Here is a 23171-nt window from a genome sequence, read left to right as displayed (position 1 = left end):
CAGGACCCTGAGATCATGATCTGAGCTGAAACCAAAAGTCCAACACTTAACGAGCTGAGCCAGCCAGGCATGTTGTTTTTTAATCACGATAGGAAGCTAGCTGCCATTAGAATTGAGAACATGGAATCTGATTTCCTTTCTCTTTAAACAGGATTTTGATGAAAGTTTTTATACTGTAACATATTGATGTTGGGGAAAATAATCATTCTTAGAATATAATTTAGACATAATGAGGAATCAGTCTCCACACAAATAAAAAACAACATAATCATCAAGATAAACAGTAGACCAGAATCAGGGCTAAATTCAGTAGTGCTATTGATTAATTAGGTTCTTACAGGCCTGTTGTGGTCTTTCTTTCTTTTTTTTTTAAAGATTTATGTATTTATTTATTTGACAGAGAGAGCGAGTGTGAGAGCAAGCACAAGCAGGGGGAGTGGCAGGCAGGCAGAGGGATAGGGAGAAGCAGGCTCCCTGCTGAGCAAGGAACCCGATGTGGGGCTCGATCCCAGGACCCTGGGATCATGACCTGAGCCAAAGGCAGCCGCTTAACCGACTGAGCCATCCAGGCACCCCTGTTGTGGTCTTTCAATACTGTTTGCTGTTAAAAAGAACTAGGATTCGGGGCGCCTGGGTGGCTCAGTCGTTAAGCATCTGCCTTCAGCTCAGGTCATGATCCCGGCGTCCTGGGATCGAGCCCCGCATCAGGCTCTCTGCTCGGTGGGAAGCCTGCTTCTCCCTCTCCCACTCCCCCTGCTTGTGTTCCCTCTTTCGCTGTGTTTCTCTCTGTCAAATAAATAAAATCTTTAAAAAAAAAAAAAAAAGAACTAGGATTCTTTAGGGAAGTGGATGATTTCAGGACTAAATCAGAAATGAACAAGATAAACCTGGGACATGTTGAGATGGGACATTTGAGCATCAAAAAGAGTGACTGCAGTGACTTGAAACTGAATATGTAAAAATCCATGAGTTTGTAATAGTTTTTGAAAAAGTTGATCATGATCATGTGAGGTAACTAATAATGCCTCATTCTGATGACTGGCTATATGAACTGTGTTTCATATTTCAGTGGTTTCAGAGTAACCAGGTAGTGCTGGTTGGTGAGGGAAAATGCTTCTTTACAGAAGAATCCTACTTAATAAATGTGGAAGGAGTGATAGAAAATCATATTTGCAACCTCTGTTAAAATATTTGATTCAGGAAAAGTTCATCAATGTTTAAAACCTTGTGAACAAAGGGAAATGGGATCATTTGAGGGATCAGACTGTCACAGTCTCACTCCACTAGTGAAACTTTGCATCGCTGACAGTCGGATAGCTAGATATTTTGTACTCCCACATGTGATATACTATCCATAGAGTATTTTTATCTCCCTTCCCCACTCCAAGAGTTAACCTGCACCAAATCACAGCTGTGGAACTGACTGGCAGTTTACAAGAAATACAGGGATAGAGGAACAAGTTAAATGATACTGGAAGAAGCAGATGCTGGATATTCTCTAGGATAACTGAGCTGGTTTCTTTAATAAGAGTGGCAAGAAAAAGAAGAGGGGAAAGAGGGAATGCTCAAGATTAAGTAAAATTTATAAGAAATCATGACAATAGTTACCATCACTGCCAATGAAAGAAAGAATTATATGCCCTTTAGAAGATATGATGACAATTATGAAAGTAGGTTCAAACTATCAGAAGAAACAAGTCATTGCTTTTAATGTTTAGATGTCAAGCTTTGCTCATTAGTCAATTCTTGATTGTGACTATGACCTTGAAGAAGTAGAGATTCAATTATTATTATTATTATTATTTTTAAAGATTTTATTTATTTGAAAGAGAGCGACACAGCAAGAGAGGGAACACAAGCAGAGGGGTAGTGAGAGAGGGAGAAGCAGGTTTCCCGCCGAGCAGGGAGCCCGAGGTGGGGCTCGATCCCAGGACCCTGGGACCATGACCTGAGCCGGAGGCAGACGCTTAACAACTGAGCCACTCTGGCGCCCCGAGATTCAATTATTATGTACTAAAAGGAAAATACTTTTTAAAAGTCCATCAAAATTATTTATTAAAAATATTTTTAGATACTATCTATAAGAAGTATTATTTTTATGGACATTATCTTAAGGAGATAGATGGTTCATTTATTATGTATGGCAAAAACAAACACTTTTTAAAAATACAATGGAAATTCATTTGTGTATAAATAAAAAGAGACAAAAGAGAGGAGTAAAAAAATATTTGAAGACAGAATGGCCAAGAATTTTCCAAAATAACAAAACACAACAGACCACAGATCCGAGAAACTCCCAACAGCTCCAGGTAGGATTAAACATATACAAATACAGACACATACCTGCATATATCCTGTTCATACTGCTGATCAATGGAATCAGGTGTTGTCAGCTTAATCCGTTGGTCACAAAGCTCCCAAGCATATCATCTAGATACTGTAGCAGCCATTGGTGACGGTCATCTAGGTCTGCTAACTCTTCAGGGAGTTTTCTTCCCATATGTTTACCGAAGTGCATAAATCTTAGAGACACCATTCCAATTTTTACTTGCTGATGCTGAATCCTTCTTTGATTCTAACATTTTTTTCTTGGAATGAAAAGTTTAAGTTATGGCTAGGTAATTTTGTTTTTGCTGCCAATGTAGTAAGAATGGGAAATATGGGAGCTGAGAAACAGATGTATCTCACAGTGATTTGACCAGGCTATATAAAACGAGATTGATTAAATTGATCAGATGTTTTGTTAGAAAAGATAGTTTTACAAACATCTATTCATTTGAAAAGTTTTTTTGTTAGGAGACTATATTAGAAAATCTTTGGGAAAAAGTCCATAAAAGGGATTAAATTAAACACTATGAGTCAAAGCTTATTTCATTTGGCTGAAAGGCAGTTGAAGTGGTGGTAATGGTAATATTCATTTTAGTGTTTATTGTTTTAATTACTCATTTTAAGATTTTGGGGTAGGTGAAAAGTTTTTCTTTAAAATTTAGTTTGGTCTTTATAGGTAATTTTCCCTGTTCATGTCTGTGCCTTTTTCCTTTTATGATTTTTACATTTATTTATTCCTGTGAGTTGAGTCCTGAGGTTTTGACTGAATTAATTGACCCTGATGGCATAATAAGGGTATTTATATTTCTTGGTCTGGCTTTGTTGGCTCCTCAGGTTATCCTACCCTGCGGATAGAGAAGAATGACCTGAGAAGTGTCACTCTTTTGGAGGCCAAAGCTAAGGTGAAGGATATAGCAATATCCAGGGAGAGGATAACTTTAAAAGATGTACTCCAAGAAGGTATTTATTATCTCAAAACCAGTTTCTCAAGGAGGATTTAATGTTAGCACTTTAAATTTTTTTATTTCAAATTTTAAGAATTTCATCTCTTTGTGTTTAAGGGTAGAAGTGCATAATTTATTTCCTTTATACAACTGATTTTCATTTTTTATTTCTTTAGATCTTTAATTTGCCTTAATACAGCTTTGGCATAATTCTTAATTTTCAAGTATATTAAAGCATATATTATATATTAGCGTTTTTTACCTTTAAATACATTTTCATTCTTGTTTAAAGATGATATCGCCACCTAGCAAGTCTATTTGCTGTGACAGATAGTATGGGGACTCTAGCAGACAGAGCAAGCATGGGCTTTGGAGTTACACCCAACTTCCAATCCCAGTCTCACAATTTATCACCTGTGTGACCTTGGAGAAATCATTTAATGTCTTCCACGTCCAATTTCCTCTCCTATAAATTGAGACTATATTGTCTGTTGTTGAACTAGGTGTGAAGATCAAATGAAATGATGTATTAAGTGAACTAACACACAAGAGATATTTTATAGATGTTATTACCCTTCCCTTCCCCACTTGTTGGTCCTTCTTTTCTTTCTTGAGTTTTAGGGTATTAATTGGGGAGATGGCTGACAGAAGAGTATAGAAATTAATAATAAAGTACTTCATTGAGCCACTCAAGTTGTTAAAGAGAATTACCTTTCTCTTTCCACAATCCAGTTTGGAATGTTTTAAATATATATGAGTCATTCTGAATTCATCTCTTCGTTGAGATGGTTATAGGTCAATCACAGCTAAGAGAGAGGCTTGAACTGCCCCCAGTGACAAATAGTAATTAAAAGAAGCAAATTTTTGGGGTCTATTTTTGAATGTATGATGGGGGTCCATTTTTCTCCTTTGTTATTCTGAAACTAAGCCTAGAAGCTAACTCATAAATGCCTCTACTGATACCCAATTACTGAGTTCCGGTATTCCTAGCTATAACATTAGTTTATTTTGGATAATTCAGAAAGAATTCTCATATACTTAGTTTAAATATGACATTTCTAAAAGCACGTTAAAATATTTCTTAGTTACAAAGAATTTCTCTTTTTTGCTTTTAAAAATTTATTTATTTATTTTTTTAAAGACTTTTTTTTTTTTTAAAGATTTTATTTATTTGACAGTGAGAGATACAGCAAGAGAGGGAACACAAGCAGGGGGAGTGGGAGAGGGAGAAGCAGGCTTCCTGCCGAGCAGGGAGCCTGATGCGGGGCTCGATCCCAGGACCCCAGGATCATGACCTGAGCCGAAGGCAGATGCTTAATGACTGAGCCACCCAGGTGCCCCTAAAGACTTATTATTAGAGGGAGAGAGAAGGAGAAAGCTTGAGCAGGGGGAAGGGGCAGAGGGAGAGAAACGAGCAGACTCCCAATGCAGGGGATGATTAATGATCTCATTAATTATTATTTTTCCTTTAGGTACTTTTGGGCGTATTTTCCATGGGATTTTAGTAGATGAAAAAGATCCAAATAAAGAAAAACAAGCATTTGTAAAAACAGTTAAAGGTAGGATTTTTTTCCATACTATTTCCAGAATGCTTTCCTAAGGTGGATCATGCCAGTGAAATTTCATCTCAAATTCTCAGTCTGTGCCTGACTTTAAGTCAGTCCATGGTAATTTAGCTGACATGAGACTAACTTTTGAGGAAATTTGGGTTGTTCTCATAAGGTATAGAAAATAGAGTTCTAATAATTTAAGATGTTAAAACACTAGTTATTACCCATGTTTGTAGTTAAACTACATCCATTTGACTTCATTGTTGCTGTATCTAATACTGTGTTTTCCTAGGTAAAAATTTTGTTTTTTCCCTCTTAAAAACATTATCAGTTTTTCTTTCTTTCCTCCTTCCCACTCCCAATACTGCAGTCTATAAAGAATAAAAAAATGAACCCCAGACTAAAAGTACCTTATGTGAATAGCCTTGTTCACTTTCCTCCCACTCCCCCTGCCTTTTTTCTGCTGTTATATATAATGCTGCAGAAAATATCCATGTGTGTATGTCTACTTTTTGGCTTACTTTTATAGGTATAGCTGTAGTTGGCATTGCTGTCCCAAGAGGTGTTTACATTTAAAATTTTGATAGATACTCTCTGATTGTTTGCTAAAGGGTAGCACTACTTTATGTTATCATGAACAGAATACCTATATTCACATAATCTCCTTTTGGAGAAATTGATGCTTAATTTTTCACCTTATAATTGATATTTATAAAAGTTTAAATCTTAGTTATATCTGTTTGCTCATTTTAAGAGAAAGAAAAATATAATTTATAGGGTGCCTCATGTCTGACAGTGTCTGATACAGACAGATGACAGGATGTTAATTTTGAAAAAAACAAATTTAGCATTTTGATGTAGAAATAGAGGGAAAAATTAAATTCAGTTTTATATATAGGAGGTGACAGTTTTATGAAATTTTCGAAGTTAGTTTATAAGATCGTATGTTTTTAAATCTTAAATGAATTCATGTAAAGTATGAAGGGTTTATGTTTATTGTTTCTAAAAAGCTGTACTAACCTAACAAAAAAATGTGAAATTTGATTTTTTTTAATTTAGCAAAATTGCTTGCTTAAGGATCCTGCAAAAACATACACACACAGACACTAAACCACTAAACCACCACACAAACCACTAAACAAGTGGTTTAACTTACTATACTGTTCAGTATGTATTTTATCTACCTACTTCTAGCCCCAAAGCACTTTTAAAAGGTAATGTTTAAGTTAGGTCCATTAGATTTCCTGACTAGTTTTGAAGAATATTTTACATATTACTCTTTGTAAATGTAAAATTTGAACCCTAAGTTTAATAACTGTTGACTTTTGTCACATTTCCCCCATTTTTAAGGAAATATTTCTCTAATTTTAATATTTCTTCTGGGGTTTATACGTAATCTGTGGGCAGTTTACAACTGGGCTGTTACTAATTTGTTCTGAATGAATCTTGAATTAGCAGAAGAGCCTTCTAATCAGAATTGGATTGATTTAGGGTTGGAAGCGGGGGGGAAGGAAATAATAATGATAAGAAAACACAATGTGGATACTGGGACTGTTTCACAAGATAAGATTTCTCCTTCCGGATACACTTGAAATTGTAGTCACTTGGTTGTTTCTATGCCTTACCACTGTAATTATAATGTTCCTTCTGAGCTAGCGGGAAATAAGAGAAAGCACAGTGAGTCCTTAGCCAAGATGTGGTCCTGGTTTGCATGAGAAACAAAGAGGAAGTGCATTGACCACAGCCCTTGCCTCAAAATTATTAGATAACTCCACATGATTGGGTATTTCTGAGATTTACTCTTTTGGAATGTTATTATTTTTTTAATTGAAGCTATGTAGAGCTGACCAAGTTCTTTCACAAATCCGTATGCTTTGTTACATGCCACACAATTAGAAGTGCAGCTTAAAATGCAAGAAGAAAGTTTTCAAAAGATTATTGCCCTTTGCAAAGCTTTAGGCATAAGCAAGAAATTGCAGTTTGGCTTCTTAAAATATTCATAAATTTGCACAGAGACTTAATGGACATTCTAATATAAATTTACAGAGATTAAAATTAGGAATCTGAATTTCACAGTGAATATTGTGAAATTGAATTTGATAGAATTAATTTGCGGTTATTGGTGTTAGGATCTTGTTTTGTTTCATAGCTGCTCATATTTTGCAATTTTGAAATAAGTTTTTTATCATTTTGTTTTTTCTTGTAATATTTTGGAATGTAAGTATTTGAGTATTTTTTTTCAAATGTATACATCTTAAAATAGACATTTCAGTATTTAAAATTAAAAGACTTGGACTAGACTGGGAAAGGAATCCAGGAAATTGATTTTTTCTTACTAAATGGATAAAATTATTTTTTCCCAAACTCAGAGTGTTCTTAGATCATCATCCAGTTCAGGTGACCCTTGCTTAATAGAGTATGCTTATTAAAGTTAAGAATTTGAAAAAAATTATGCATAAAATGACATGCCCTGAAAAATTAACTTTTACTTGGTTCTTAATACCCTTGACAGGAAAGTAAACAATTACTAACTGGGTGCAGACCTCCAGCTATTACTATTGCAATCTGAAAAAGACCCTACTGGTCCCCAAATCATCCTGGCCATAATTTATTTTTTTATTTTTAAGATTTTATTTATTTATTTGATAGAGACACAGTGAGAGAGGGAACACAAGCAGGGGGAGTGGGAGAGGGAGAAGCAGGCTTCCTGCCGAGCAGGGAGTCCAATGTGGGGTTTGATCCCAGGACCCTGAGATCATGACCTGAGCCAAAGGCAGACGCTTAATAGCTGGGCTACCCGGGTGCCCCATGGCCATAATTTAATTAAAATTTATTTAGACTACAGAGAGAGAAATAAAGGCACATTCTGCCATTCCTAGATGATCCTAAATTTTGAGCAGTTTTTAGACAACTAGAGTTTATTCCAGCAGACATTGGTGTGAAGCACCTTTTCCAAAGAAGTACCAAGTGTTTCAAGTTCTTGGCTTTTTGTCCACCCATCTTACATTCCTACAAAGGTTTTAAACAAAATGAAGCTGTCTGGAAAAGTGGACACAACTAGCAAGTATGAAAGAGAGAGTGATTCTGGTTAGTTTTAGAAGAAAATGAAATTTGTGGTTTCTTAGCTTCAACAGCTCTACTTTTAAGGAGCAAATGTGACACAGACTCCTAGTGCCTGACTTCAGTGTTCTGGATTTTACTCTTGGTTCACTATTTTACTAGGTAGAGCTGGGATGTGGATCTTAGCTCTGCCACTCTTTCTCTCTTTTTCTCTCTCTTGTTGCATTGATCAGAAGCTTTATAAATTATTACTACTATTTTTACTGTTGATATACAAATTAGTCTTTTTCTTCATATAGATCAAGCTTCTGAAATTCAGGTGACAATGATGCTCACTGAAAGTTGTAAGCTACGAGGTCTTCATCACAGGTGAGAGAAGAAACCACCCAGCACTTAAGTGTTAATAAGCATGGTAACATTGTATGCTACATTTTTATTTTAAGAACGTTGTGATATGTTCTGAATTGAAAGCTTTTTGGAGTAGCTTTTTTTTTTTAAGAATATTAAAGTGAAATGCGTGCCTAGTGCACAAAATTTAAAAATGCAGTGAAGTATAAAGAAGAAAATAAAGCAGAGTATGTAAGTCCACATCTGGATAAACATAGCTAAGCTTTCAAGAGAGTTTTTACATATTTGTATGCGTATTTTCCTTTAAAAAATAGGATAGTGATATATACTAAAAAATATCTGCTATGAAATTTTTTAACAAAGGATACCAAAAACAAGCATAATTAACACCAGTAATCCCGTCTCCTAAATTCAGTGATAGTGAACATTTTGTCTTGTTTGTTTGGTGTTTGTGTATATGTCTATTATCTATCCAGATGATACATAGATACTTATGAGTGTAGAAATATTTTAAAGTAAAATGGATATCTCAACACTTTCAACACTTTCAATTCATTTCCAACATGTAATTCCACACGCCCCATGACGATGTTTTCTTAAATAATCATAACACCATTATTATCTTTAATAAGGTTAATAGGCTTTTTGATATAACAAAACAATGTACCTAACTCTTCATAGAAGTGACTATGAATTCATGTCCACATTTTAAAAAGATATGTAGCAGCTGATTGAATGGATGTACTATGTTTTATATTTAACCAGTGTCTTATTAGGTCATAGTATAATTTAAAAAAAATACTGGTAGTTCTATATAAAGAACTTTTTTTAAAAAAAAGCTTGATTATAAGTCCTCTTCACAGAGCTAAAACGAAAGCTTCTACCTTCTGAGACAGAAAGGGCTTAAATATAGTATTGCACTATGCAGCAGTATCAGTAATGGGGCAAGGTCTTCGTTTTTTTTTTAACAGCTTGTAAAGTCAGTTTCGTTTGTATGCCTATTGCAGATTTGGTTGCGTATATTTACAAAAATGGGACAGTGACCATCCCTGTTGGAAGATATTTATGGACTTCTGGGGGAAAAAAACACATGAAAAAGTGATGCATGCAAAAGGCAGCATGCATTTTAATTTCTGGGTACTTTGAGCAGTTACTTGGGTTCTGCCAAAAAATAAGATGACTATGCAGAGTTCTGTTTTGAATGTCATTTATACTTTTGTTCATATTTGAAAGAATTTGAGAACCTAAAAAGAAGGCAGCAGTTGTAAGATTAATAAAATGGTAATGAAAATCAAACTGAGTTTTATGGCATTGTGATGGTGGAAGAGAAAACAAATAAGCCAACAATGAAGACACAAATATTTTTGCTGTGATTGAACATAAAACATCTCTTAGCTTCTGGGCAGTCAGGCTTGAGGAACCATTAAAAGTTGATAAATCTCAGTATTAGAAGAGAAACAACCATAAATATTCCTTGGGGGAGGAAAAAAGGTTTTCTAGTTTCAAATTGTGAGGCAGCTGCCTCATTAAGCTTATAATCTACTTGGGACATTGATTAATATAACTGAACAGATAAACTTTGTAGTTTCACTGAGTATAAAAAATCCCGGGGACCTTTGAAAAAATTGAACACACAGTACTGAGCGACGGAAGATGTCCCATTGAAGGGTTAAAGTCAAGTGGTTGAAGAAAGTTATCTTCCATTGGCCTGATTCAGTCCAAGTGTAGAACTTACAGAGGAATGGATGGCTAACTCATTCCTGAGACTGTATTTTCTAAAAAACACATTTTGTTTCCTCTGAGTAACAAAATAAGAATTGGTTAATGGTCATTTGGAAATGTCCTTCTTGGCAGTATTGGAAATGCTTGATGTTCTCTTATGCTGACACTAGGGGGAAGAGTCAAAAGTGTTTAATACTAGTATGTAATGTTAATCTAGTACTTCGGTACCTACCTGATATTCTTACCCTGGTAGAAGGTCTGCACCACTTCAGCACAGGAGTGGGAGACTGGACAAATCCAGACAAAGCCAGGATTTTCCTAAGAAGCAGTTTTATATCCATTGTAGCCCAAAGATGGTTTGGCTGAAAAAATGTTCAGAACAAGTATTTGGAGCATTTTTCATGTGGCTTTTCAGCTGTAGTGTTTTCCAGCCAGCATCCTATCAGGATGAATTAGCAGCCCCAAGACACCCTTGGGTGATGGAATTCCACATGCTAAATGGGGTTGATACTGGACATTCAGTGATTGGGGAAAGTCTTCTAGAGGCAAATTGTGTAGCTTAGTCATAGTTAATTGTTCTTCCTGGCTATACAGTAATACCAGGACTCCTAGGTTTTTTGCTTTTTGTTTTTTTAAGTAGGTGCCACACCCATTGTGGAGCCCAATGCAGGGCTTGACCCTGAGATCAAGACATGAGCTGAAATCAAGTGTTGGATGCTTAACTGACTGAGGCACTCAGGAGCCCAGGACTCCTAATTTTTAATGAGCAAAACATATTGTCAATATGTAGAAAATACATTATTATTCTTTACACTCATTGTTGCAGGCTTTTTCACTTTTAAGGGTACTAGGGCCTACCATGCTTTTCTTTCTGACCCCTGGTGTTATGGCTGTGTCTGTGCATTTATTTGTTCATTGGCTTATTCTTTTTTTATTTTATTTTATTTATTTATTTGACAGAGAGAGAGATAGCAAGAGCAGTAACACAAGCAGGTGGAGTGGGAGAGGGTGAAGCTAGCTTCCCACTGAGCAGGGAGCCCGATGTGGGGCTCGATCCCAGGACTCTGGGATCATGACCTGAGCTGAAGGCAGACGCATAACGACTGAGCCACCCAGGCGCCCCTCATTCGCTTATTCTAATTCATGAAGTGCCAGTTTTGCACTTGCAACTCTGCTAGGCCTGAGGGATAAAAATGAACTTAATGAGCTTCAGTGTTCATATTACAGAACTTATCAAGCAAACGAAATACACTCAGTAAGAAATGATGCCTTGTTTCAGAATTTAACTTTTTAGAACTGGTTGTGGTGTATAATTCCACATGCAAAACATGTTTACTTCGTGTTTTAACATTCCACAGGTAAGAATTGTAAAGTGTTGAAATATTTTAAAGCATTTTGAAAGTTTTTATTCCTTTTTCCACTGGAATTTGTGAGAATAATTTTTACTGTAAGTTAAAATAGCTGTAGAAATAAAATTTATTTTATTTTAATTGTAACTTAATTTAATGACATCAGAAGTGCTTCATAACAGAGTGCTCTTGAGTTATTTCTCCTTGTAGTTTGGCTCTCCACTGGCCCAAGCTGCCTGATGGCGACCTTCTTAACACTGAGTGCCTCCTAGCTCTCCCTCTGCAAGCACACTGGGCAAGACTGAGAACTAGATGCAGTTCTTGTCTCATGTCCCCACAAAACTTTCCCTTCCTCTGCCTTGTTCTTGTCTACAGCACCAGTTTCTGCTTTCATCCATTCTTCATCTAGGTCCCAGATCTTCCTCTTTATCCTCCTTTCCTTTATAAAATGGACAGAATGAAGACCAGCCATTTTGTACTTTAAAACATCTTCATGCGGCTTGTTACCTCTTCTGGAGGGCTTTTAATGATTTGATCTCAAAAAGCACTAAAATACCTTTAACTGTTCAGTGGATTTCAGACATGAGGAGAGGAGCAGAGGAGTAATTTTGGGGAGGGGGGTTTGAGAGATCGGGTAACTCCATTACTTCTAAAATCATGGTGTGCTCAGTTAAACCTGAATGCAGACCTGCTGTAGTCATTTTAGTGTGCATGCGACTTGGTGTGAAAAGAGGCTCTGTCACTTCCCTTGTATTCTTTCTTGCTCTCCTGGGAGGGCATATCCATTGGTCCAGGGGAAAGCACAAGGGTTTCTGGAATCAGATGAAGCTTTGAATTTTTTTCTCCATGCACTTGTTGTTTGTCCTTGGCAGATTATCTAACCTCTCTCTCTATGGGTTTCCTCACAAAGTGGGACTAATCATCACTGGCACTGTTAGACTGAAATGCAAGCAGAAGCTGTACTTAGAGGGGTTACCTTGTGCAAGTTTACTCATCTCTGAGTCCTCATTTTCCGCTCCTTGGGGTTAGTGCTTTCCCTTTTAGTAACTCCTGTGCAGCATGAAGGGAGCCCATAGCTTTCACTTGGGCACTGTTGGGCCAGAATTGTGTGACTGTGCTTTTAAAAGAGACACATGCTCAATTGAGACAATTGAGACAATTTAGAAAATCCAGAAACGGCAAGGTAGCAAGCAAGGTAGAAATGATCTAAAGCCCTGCAACTCAAAGACAACAACTTTTAATTCTTGTCCTATTTTTGTGCAGAGTTTTATTAGTTTTTCTCCATGTTTGGAATTATCCTGCAAACATATGTGAATTTTGTACCTTGCTTTCCTATAAGATAAACATTTACTCCTCTTAACATCTTTTTGTGACCATTTAATTGTTATATACTGTCCTATGATTTGGGTGTACTCTTGCCTTACATTTGCACGTTGAAGTCGTTTGCAACTTTTTGCTATTAATATTGCATTAACTATCCTTGTTCATGTAGCTTTTTAATGTTTAATATTTCCTTATTAAATATCTTTAGAGGCAAAATTTGCTAAGTTAAGGAATAGGAATGTTTTTAAGGCTATGTTACTTGTGTTGTCAGATACTTATTAAATGCTTATTTTTTGTGGCACAAAATACAGAGCATTGGGTATAAAAATAAGAGTTCATGTTAGTTTTTGCATTTTAGAAATTTTTAGCATAGTGGGGAAAATGAGATAATTATGTATAAAGTTACATAACCTTGGAGAAAATTAAATTATTTCCAGATACCAGTGGAAAGAGGTGTCATTAGGCAATAGGATGAAAGTATTTATGTGTGCCATGGAAATTTAAAGAGAAACAAGAATGCTTTGGCTTTATTCATAACAGCATTTTATGGTTGGTGTGATGCCATGTTAGAGGTATGGAAACTAAGGCCAGGAGAGATAGTCACACAGACTATCTATAAATGGTAAATACAGGATTTAGAAATCAGATTCTAAGTCTCATGTGACCAGCTAAGGATATCTTGGCTGTTGTGGCAGTTGAAGCCTCTTTGAGGTCTTCTTGATGATCATATTCTGGTCCATAGTCTGCATGGGGGTCTTTTTTTTTCTTCTTTAATGTGTTGATGGACTTAAGGGTATGTTATAATACACTCATAATGCGTTAAGTCATTTTTAAATGTCTCTGATTACCCTTTAAGAGTAAAGATTTAGTGTGGCTAGAGTGTGTCTTCAGAGAATCCAGTCCACAGGAAACAACTTCGAGTTTATAGCTTTTCCCTACCAAGAAAGTGCATATGTAGAAAATACTGAAGTCTAGTTTTAAAGGGCATTTGTTAATTTTATTGCATTTTTAAAGGTAATCATGTTTTTAAGTATGTTTGAGATTTTCTTGTTTTAGGTTATCTTTATTACTTTTTATTAAAAATAAGCCTTTGAGGTTTTAGATTTCACTTGTCTTTTTCCTGATTTCTTGTTATTTTGTAGAAACCTTCTTCCTATTACGCATGTGTGTATAGAAGACGGAGAAAAACCCATGGTGATACTGCCTTACATGAATTGGGGGAACCTTAAATTGTTTTTACGGCAGTGCAAATTAGTAGAGGCCAATAATCCACAGGTGAGAAAAATTTGCCCAGATATCAATTATTTACCAGGAACTTCTGATAGTATCTTTGAAAGTAGATGTTAACCTTCTTGTATATAAACTGTGTAAAAGCCTGCAAAAAGAAAATGAGCCAGAAGATAATTATAACCTGTTGATTTAGAGGAAGATGGTTTATGATTCCTGTCTTGAAGGTTGCACTTTACTGATGCTGAAGTTTTTCCTTTTTCTCCATTGTGTGTTTATTTATAATCACCTCAACTCTAACACCATCTCCGTCATTTTCCTGATAACTCTTTGAAGGCACTGGTACTAGATCTCCCTTCTAGGAATGGAAACACACTTGACTGAGTCATTTGGTCCATATTGTATCAAAAGCTGGTGGTGACTGGAAGTCTGGATCATGGAGATAATTGGATCTATTTTTAATATGCTTGGCTGTAAGATGTCAGTCATCTAAGAGTTTCCTTCTCTTCACTGCTTGTGCACATAGCTGTGAAGCATTTGGCTACATTCCAGACGCATGGTGGTAGTTATCCTAAAGCGTAGCTGTTGTTTTGTTGCCTACTGTAACTTGTAGCCATATTAAGTTTGTTTTAGGGTTTATAATAGTGTACGTACTATGGTTACCAGGAGAAAGTGGATTCAAAGGCTGCATTGAGTACTTGACTTAATATGTCACTATGCTTTGTAAATTGACAGGATTAAAGCCAGGGTTCCAACAAGTTGTTGGAGGCTGTAGCCCATCAGCATCACCTGAGGAAGAGTTTCATTCCTCAGCCCACAAGACTGGTATCCTGGCTCTACGAGGAACACGTCAGTAGTGAGAGCTGTAGACTTCTGTTAGCTAGAAAATGGTCCCCAGAGATCATCTAATAAAAACTATGAGTTTTAAAGAAGAGAACAGGTTACTGAATAGTAAGCACTGGAAATTTTACCTTGAGAGTCATGGAACAAATAATTATTGAGCAGCTACTATATGTGCTGGATGTTGGGGAGCTTACCTGACAGATGAGAGAGGCGGTAAAGTAAATGGTAAGTTATATTACAGAATGGTAAGGCTGTAGTAGATACAAATATTAGGGAGCTATGAGAACATATTCTTGGTCAAGAAGTAGGTTTTTAAAACTCCATGTGTAGGTGTGAAGAAGTATTTTGGGATGGAGTAGGACTGTGGAATAAAATAAGCAGCTGACTGCCATCATCATTTTTGTGCTAACTGCAAACGTCTTTTTTTTTTTTTTTTAAACCACAGGCAATTTCTCAACAAGACCTGGTACACATGGCTATTCAGATTGCCTGTGGAATGAGCTATCTGGCCAGAAGGGAAGTTATCCACAAAGACCTGGCTGCTAGGAACTGTGTGTAGGTGCCATGAGCTCATCATGTCATTTCAGTGGACTGGGGGCTCTCCCCAGGAGTCACAGTGGGCATCGTATGGTATTGAAGAATAACTGTGATCCATATGTTTTAAATACGCCAATTGTATTTGATGTTCATGTCTCTACTTTTCAGCATTGATGACACACTCCAAGTTAAGATCACAGACAATGCCCTCTCCAGAGATTTGTTCCCCATGGACTATCACTGTCTGGGGGACAACGAAAACAGGCCAGTTCGGTGGATGGCTCTGGAAAGTCTGGTTAATAATGAGTTCTCCAGTGCTAGTGATGTGGTAAGTTCTAGAACTCCTGGATATCAGCAGGCTTTATGTTTTAATTTTTTTTTTCTATCTTTTTAAATCTAGTAATTGTTCCCTGAAATATTTCAATGAGAAAGCAAGCGTAGTTAGCTCCATTCAGTCAGTTTCTGGAAAGAAGCTGTGCCCCAAACCATGATCTGTGACTGTGCATAATCACATTTCATCCTCAGAGTAGCCCTGTGAGGGGGCTGTTAACACTATGAAGTAGCTGGACACTAATATCCCAATTTTAAAGGTGGATATCAAGGCTTAGAGAGGTTTCCATAGCTGATTATTTTTCTTTCTTATTTAAGTCTCAGAATGACCAACTGGTTGCCAGATCATAGAGATTTATTGTTTTCTTCTTTTCAAACAACCTCTTCCAACATTATGACCTGTGTAATTTATAATTCCCCAGATGTCACTCTCTTCCCTTTTGTCGGTTTCTGAGTAGTTCTGCCCACCAGAGCAGATCATATAGTGGGATCTTTTATACTTAGTGATGAATAGTTTCAGAAGCCATGTTTACTTGTGGGTATTTTGCAGATATTTTAAGTTGCTTTTATTTTTTATTTTTTGAATATTTATTTGTCAGGGAGAGAGAGAGCACAAGCAGGTAGAGTAGCAGGCAGAGGGAGAGGGAGAAGCAGGCTCCCTGCTGAGCAAGGAGCCCGATGCCGGGCTGATTCCAGGACCCCGGGATCATGACCCGACCCGAAGGCAGACGCTTAACCAACTGAGCCACCCAGGCACCCCTTAAGTGGCTTTTAATTTCTCATTTTTAGTCGGATTTGAAAGATGGATTTATTTTCCTGTCTCTTGCTTATTGTAGTTTATTATTGTAGCTGAATAGCTAGAGATTAGGTGAAACTTGGGCTTATAAGGTCCCACTCTGTGACCACTCAACAATGTTAGTGTTTGTTACTTATAAAATCTTATAGATTGTTTGCTTCAAAGTTTCAGTTGTAAAAATCGGGCTTACTATATCATTGTATCTTGTGTCTCATCAATATGTTTTATTTACAGTATAGGGTTACCCTTTTACTTCCAAGTTTGTATGGTTTAAGGATTACTCTCTTAATATTCTCATTTCCCCAGTGTTATTAGTGTCCTCTGGATGCTATAGCAAATTATTGCAACTTTGGTGGTAAAACAACAGATTTATTCTCACAGTTGAGTTCTGGAGGTCAGATGTCTGATATCAAGGTGTAGGCAGGGCCATGCTCCCTCCAGAGGTCCTAACGGGGAAACCGTCCTTCTTCCGGCTTCGGGTGGCTGTTAGCATCCTTCATGGCTGCATCTCTCTGCTTCTTGTTCATATCACCTTCTCCTCTGTGTATGTCTGTCTCTTAAAACTCCTGCCTCTCCCTTATGAAGATAATGTGATTGCCTTTAGGACCCACCTATATAATATAGGATAAGCTTTTTTGAGGGGAGGAAAGGGTTGCATTTTTGTTTTTGATTTTTAGTTTTCTCAAATAATGTGAAAAGAGAAAGCAGAGTTTGATTTTAGGCTACCACATGGCTGCTGTATTGAATATCATTAAGGACCAATTTTACTCTTACTGATATCGTACTAGTTTTGGGGGTTGCCAGATCTTTATTTAGAAGTTCTGAATTATAGCTGGAATTCTTTGCCACTTCTACATTAAGCAAAGCTGTTTTCACAGGGGTGCAAATGAGTTTAACTTTGGTTTTAGCACATAGCTTTAAAACAGTATCAGTTAAATGAGAACTATATGGTTTTCAAATCTACCCCTTGAGTAGAAAGGCTTACATCTGAATGTTTTTGAATGCAGGAAAGTAAAAGAAACTTTGTTCATTATTATTATTTTTTTTAATCTTACTCTGTTGTTGATTTAAAATATTAAGTCACTCATCTCTTTGGGATCTTTGTATTTTTTTCAGTGGTTGATTTTTGAAATTTATGATTTTGTTACTCATTGAAATATAGCATAATTGCCTTAGCAGAAATGAAGGGGCAATTGTGTTGAACCCAAAACTAGTCTAATGGGCAGGAAATAGATGTTTCTTAAACAAGTATGCCATGTAACTTCAAAAGATTGGGGATTGTTTGATTATTCTCTTAAAAAAATGATTATTCTCTTAGAAAAAGGAATATTGATTGATTGGTAATATTTCAAGGGGATATACAAGATGGCCAGTAATGCTGTTTGCTTACACATGGAAGCCCCCAAATTATGCATTGCTTAATTTAATGTATTTGTATATTTCTGTGTAAGGCATTCCATTGTATATTTAAGCAGTAATAGGAATTGTGTTTTACAACATTTATGATTAAATATTTCACAGGAACACCTAAGTGAAAATTAAATTAGATAATACAGTTTCGACCAGTGAGACTAATAGTACATCCCTCAGTAATGTGATCTACATCTTTTCAGCCAGGGACACTGTCCTGTTAGCTGATAAAATCTGAGTTGAGGATACGTGATTTAGTTAAGCAAATATTTCAAAATTATACTTAGAATTAGTTACTTTTATGGTTATGGTATTTTAGAAATTTTGCAGGAGTTGACATATTTTATGTTAGAATTTGTTTTCTGTCAGAATGTAGTTGTACTAGATATCTTGTTGCTGCTTGAGCACTTGACAGCTTTATTTTTAAAAAATCTCTGTGAACTTAATGGTGAGCAACTTAACAGGAGACTTACTTTAAAATCATGATTACTTTTAGTGTGTCTTGGCATAAACTTACTTGAAATGTCTGTGTGACCCAAATTCTTCTGGCTATACTTAAAATGTGATGGTGACAGTACCCATTGATTTACATTTAGCATGGTTAACCCCTAAAATGTTCAGATTTTTCTTCTTTATATTCTTAGTAATTCATTTCTTTTAAAGTATATGTACATATATATATATTTTTTTCCCTAAATATCTTGCCTTGGATAATTAAGATTAAAAGGAATAGGAACACTGCTCTGTTTCCTATGACTGTGATACAAATATTAGTGTAAAAATCCATTTTTCAGTTTTCTGGGATTGAATATTTTTGAATTCTTTTTTTTAAGATTTTATTTATTTGAGAGAGAGCACAGAGGGAGACTGAGAGGGAGAAGCAGACTCCTCACTGTGCAGAGAGCCCTACACGGGGCTCGGGGCTCGATCCCAAGACCCTGAGACCATGACCTGAGCCAAAGGCAGATGCTTAACTGACTGAGCCACCCAGGCGCCCCTACTTTTTGAATTCTTACATTAAAACACAAATGTTAAAGATTGTTTTTTTAACATTTGTATTGAAAATATATACATATAATCATTATTCTCTGTTCCTGTTTTTCTTTTATAGATGGAGTTGGGGGTTCAAAAACTACACTTAATATGCTACTTTGGGGCTGGGAAACTTTATACATAGTCATATGCAAAATAAGTAATGTAAAGCCACTCTCACCAGTCTACACATGTAAAATACATATTTCAGGTTTAAATGTAACACTTAAGAAATGGTATTACTGCCTTGGAGAGGGCGTTTTCTTTGTCCTTTAAAAGATCCTTAACATTTTTGCATTTTTTTTATAGTTGAAAGTTCTGTGTGATTTGTTTGGAAATACATTAATGTGTTCCATCTTAAAAATAATACATTGCATCTCTTGTGTTTTTACAGTTTTTACTGAAAGGATTCAATACTTCAGTATGTCAAGATTCTTATAATGTTAATATCAACTTTTAACTGTTGAACTTAGGAAATATGCACAACTAGATTTTGACTAGTTATAAATCTCTTTTATTATTCCAAGCTATGACATCATCTTAGGCAGTCTTAAGAATTTCTGGATATTGTTTTCATCAGATGTAGATACCACCATAGATTTTTTTCTGTAATTTTCTTTTCTTTATTTGAAAATAGATTTCTTGATTTATATCTTCTTTCAATTATTTAGGTAATTATTGTAGCTAACATAATTCCGCTGTTAAGAAACTACATCCTACTAAGAGACTAAATGCAATCAGGAATGCACAATTAAGTTTCTTTCTTGGTGCTTTTTTGTGTTTACAGTATTACATTGTGTTTAAAAAACATTTTCTTGGGAAAAACAAGTTAAGGAAATGATTTCCATGCTAATCTTATCAGCATGGCTTATAGCAATGAGGAGACTCTTTAAGGTATTTGAACAGTTTTTAGGGTGTAAATTAAAATGTGTTCCTGTGCCTTTACAATATTTATTTTGTGAACATTAAAGATGACCTAGAAGAAGAAGGGAAATCTGCAAAGTTATCCAGATACTATATCTACAGCAGAGTGCTTCTTACTGCTCTTGTTTGCCCAGTGTCATGGAAAGTCATTGCCACACCCTGAGCAGACTTGAGCAGGAGAAACTCACATTCATAATATACCCATGAAGAGTGGTCTTCTGAACTAATGTGGTATCAAAGAGAAAGGTCCAGTTTTCAGAGAATGCTTACTGTTTTTAAAAGTACGGAAAATTTTCTGTTTTATGTTGTTTCTTTCTTGTTAATTTTAGAATAATGCTTAGGTTCCCAGTATTTATTCCTTTCCATTATGGTTGTAAATTTTACACGTCAACAACCTTAGACTTATTTAAACATAAAATTCACATTTTAAGAGGAATAGCATTGTATGGTGACAAATTGTAGCTAACACTTGTGAGCAGAGCATAACGTATAAACTTGTTGAATCACTGTGTTGTACACCTGAAACTAATGTAACATTGTGTGGCAACTATACTTCAATAAAAAATAACTAAATAAATAAAAACTAGCATTAAGAGGAATTGATATAAAGACATTAAGGAAAACCTGGAGAGGTGAAAGGATCATTCAGATATTAAGAAATAAAGATTGAAAGTTTAATATTATTAACATTAAGAAAATATTTTTTAGTTGTATTTAATATTATTTTAATAGTCCTAGTATTTTCTGGAAAAGAGGAATAAATGGATTTACTTTAGGAATAGTTGTTATATTTTCAGAGGTGGCTGGTTGCTGTCTTGTGATCAGGTATTGCCCTTGATGTATTTTCTGTATTAGGCTCTCCCTAAGAATAGATATTTTCCTCAAGAGATCTTGTGAATATCCCTTTCCCTTTCCTTCCTTTTCCTTATCATACTATTTAACATTACCTTCAAATAGCCTGTGTTCTGATGGAGCAATGTCTAACTAAGCATCTAGTGCAGTAGAGGAAAGTCTCATAAATAGCAGATATATGTGATGGCCTGGTAGGTATCCCATATTGGTTCTTCTCCCTTTCCTGAACACAGATTCTAGGGCAGATTCATAGCAGAAGTGGTCTCTTTTCAATCATGTATGATACTCTGTGCCTAAAGATTGCTGATTTTTGAAGTTGAGTTAGCAACATGTACTAAATTTGACACCTGATATAGTCAGTGCATTTTATATATAGTCATTATATACCGGGGATCATTTGAAGCTGGGATAAAAAAATATTTGCTACAGTGATAATCTGGAGGAGTATTAAGATTTTTAGGTGATAGTTAACCTTGAAGAATTGCTGAAAGGTCCACTTTAAGGGTTACTTATATAAATCTATTAATGATATCTTAAATTTTAAGTAGTAGAGCTTTTTTAAAGTAATGTACTCCTTCCTATAGATGCATATTTCAGTTATGGTTATTGAAAAGACCTAGAAACTATGTCTGAAAATTTAAAATTCATAGGATAATAAAAGCTTCAAAAATTGGATATTTAGGAAGGGATATATACTAATAAAGCCTGTACCTTGTGCACAGTGGATGTGAGTTTTGAAAACTTGTGAAAATCAATGTTAGTAAGTTAAGTGATCTCAAGCTTTCACTGCTAGGAATATTCCTCCATGATATTTTGATCTTCAAATTGAACTGTTTTTTCAAAAAAATTCAATTTAAGGGGTGCCGGGGTGGCTCAGTTGGTTAAGCTTCTGCTTTCAGCTCAGGTCATGAACCCAGGATCCTGGGATCAAGCACGGAGTCAGACTCCCTGCTCAGCAGGGAGTCTGCTTCTCCATCTCCTTCTGCTCCTCCCCCCCAACTTGTGCACTCTCTCTCTCACTATCTCAAATAAAATCTTCTAAAAAGTTTCAATTTAGTTAACATTTACTGTACTATTAAGTTCAGAGTAGACTTCAGTGATTCATCAGTTGCATACAACACCCAGTCCTCATTATATCAAGTGTCCTCCTTAATGCCCATCACCCAATTACTCCATCCCCTCACCCACCCTCTCCTCTAGCAACCCTCAGTTTGTTTCCTGTAGTTAAGAGTCTCTTAGGATTTGTCTCCCTTTCTGTTTTCATCTTATTTTATTCTTCCTTCCCTTCCCCTATTTCATCTGTTTGGTTTCTTAAATTCCACATATGAGTGAAATCATATGGTATTTGTATTTCTCTGACTGACTCTTTTTGTTTAGCATAATACTCTATAGTTCCATCCACATTGTTGCAAGTGGAAAGATTTCATTCCTTTTGATAGCTGAGTAATATCCCATTATATATATATACCACATCTTCTTTATCCATTCATCTGTCAATGGACATCTGGGTTCTTTCCATATTTTGGCTACTGTGGACATTGCTGCTATAAACATTGGGGTGCATGTGCCCCTTCAAGTCATTATGTTTGTATCCTTTGGATAAATACCTAGCAGTGCAGTTGCTGGGTCGTAGGGTAGCTCTATTTTTAACTTTCTGAGGAACCTCCATACTGTTTTCCAGAGTGGCTGCACCAGCTTGCATTCCCACCAACAGTGTAGGAGGGTTCCCCTTTCTCTGCATCCTTGCCAACATCTGTTGTTTCCTGAGTTGTTAATTTTCAAAGTGAACTCTTAATTAAAGGGAGTTGGTAAAGAAAGACCCATACTCCTTCCCCTGGTTTTCAGAGCCTTTGTTTCTTGCCTTATCTTCCCTTTTTAGTTTTATATTTTCCATTGTACATTTCCTTATATTTTGCATTTCATCCAATCTGGAATTCTTATTGGGTCCAAAGACACAAGGTACTTTTGTGCCCTTTGATTTGGTCTTCTTTGGACCCCCAGAGAATTTTGTACTTACTTAATGGCACCTACCACTGCTGCCTTACATTTTTATGCATAAGTCATTCTTCCCAGAATGGGCAATGGAAGCTCTGCTTTACTTATTTTCCTTTAAGAGGTGTTCCATAGTTACAGAATTGAAATGGATATACATATGTATACATTTTGGGTCATTTATTTTAAGAACATTCACAGCCAGCTATGTTAATCTTATCCCTAGAGAGCTGTGTACTTGAATGTGTAAAAGAATCCTGAAGGGCTCACACAGACCTCTTGTCCTCTTCATTTCCATGCAGAATCTCATATTTCTCCTTGTCTTACTCTCAGACTTAACTTCAGAGATTCCATGTCTTTTGACTACAGTTGTTATTTATGGGTACATTTATTAATTGACCTTTGTGCCCTGAGGCTCCCCTCTTAACTATCAGATCTATTGCATAGATGTCTGCTCTGCCTTCCTACCTGGGGCCCATGTTTCTGAAAACTTCAGTGCAGTCTTTGATCTGTACTTTTCTTTAGTTCTGCTGTTGGAGTAAATCTTAAGTCATTGTGACGATATAACACAATTGAAGACAACAGGTAGAATATCTGGTTTGGG

At 36.0% G+C, this 23171-nt stretch overlaps 1 protein-coding gene across 2 annotated transcripts in view; it reads left to right on the top strand.

Moving 5' to 3' along the window:
• Window positions 1-23171, top strand: part of RYK (receptor like tyrosine kinase) — a 93004-nt gene that overhangs the window by 55789 nt on the left and 14044 nt on the right. Inside the window, exons 8-13 of one of the 2 annotated variants that reach the window (XM_034994990.1) lie at window positions 3163-3288; window positions 4745-4831; window positions 8182-8251; window positions 13767-13899; window positions 15140-15249; window positions 15400-15559. In XM_034994990.1, coding sequence (XP_034850881.1) covers window positions 3163-3288; window positions 4745-4831; window positions 8182-8251; window positions 13767-13899; window positions 15140-15249; window positions 15400-15559 — 686 coding nt within the window. Of the gene's footprint in view, window positions 1-3153; window positions 3289-4744; window positions 4832-8181; window positions 8252-13766; window positions 13900-15139; window positions 15250-15399; window positions 15560-23171 lie in introns of both variants that reach the window. The other variant, XM_034994981.1, reaches the window with a different exon arrangement.

Source organism: Mirounga leonina, unplaced genomic scaffold, assembly GCF_011800145.1.
Source record: "Mirounga leonina isolate KUSES-001 unplaced genomic scaffold, KU_Mleo_1.0 Mir_115, whole genome shotgun sequence".
NCBI lineage: Eukaryota > Metazoa > Chordata > Mammalia > Carnivora > Phocidae > Mirounga > Mirounga leonina.
The sequence above is the reverse complement of the archived record's forward strand: the minus strand, read 5'-3'. Positions and strand labels throughout refer to the sequence as shown.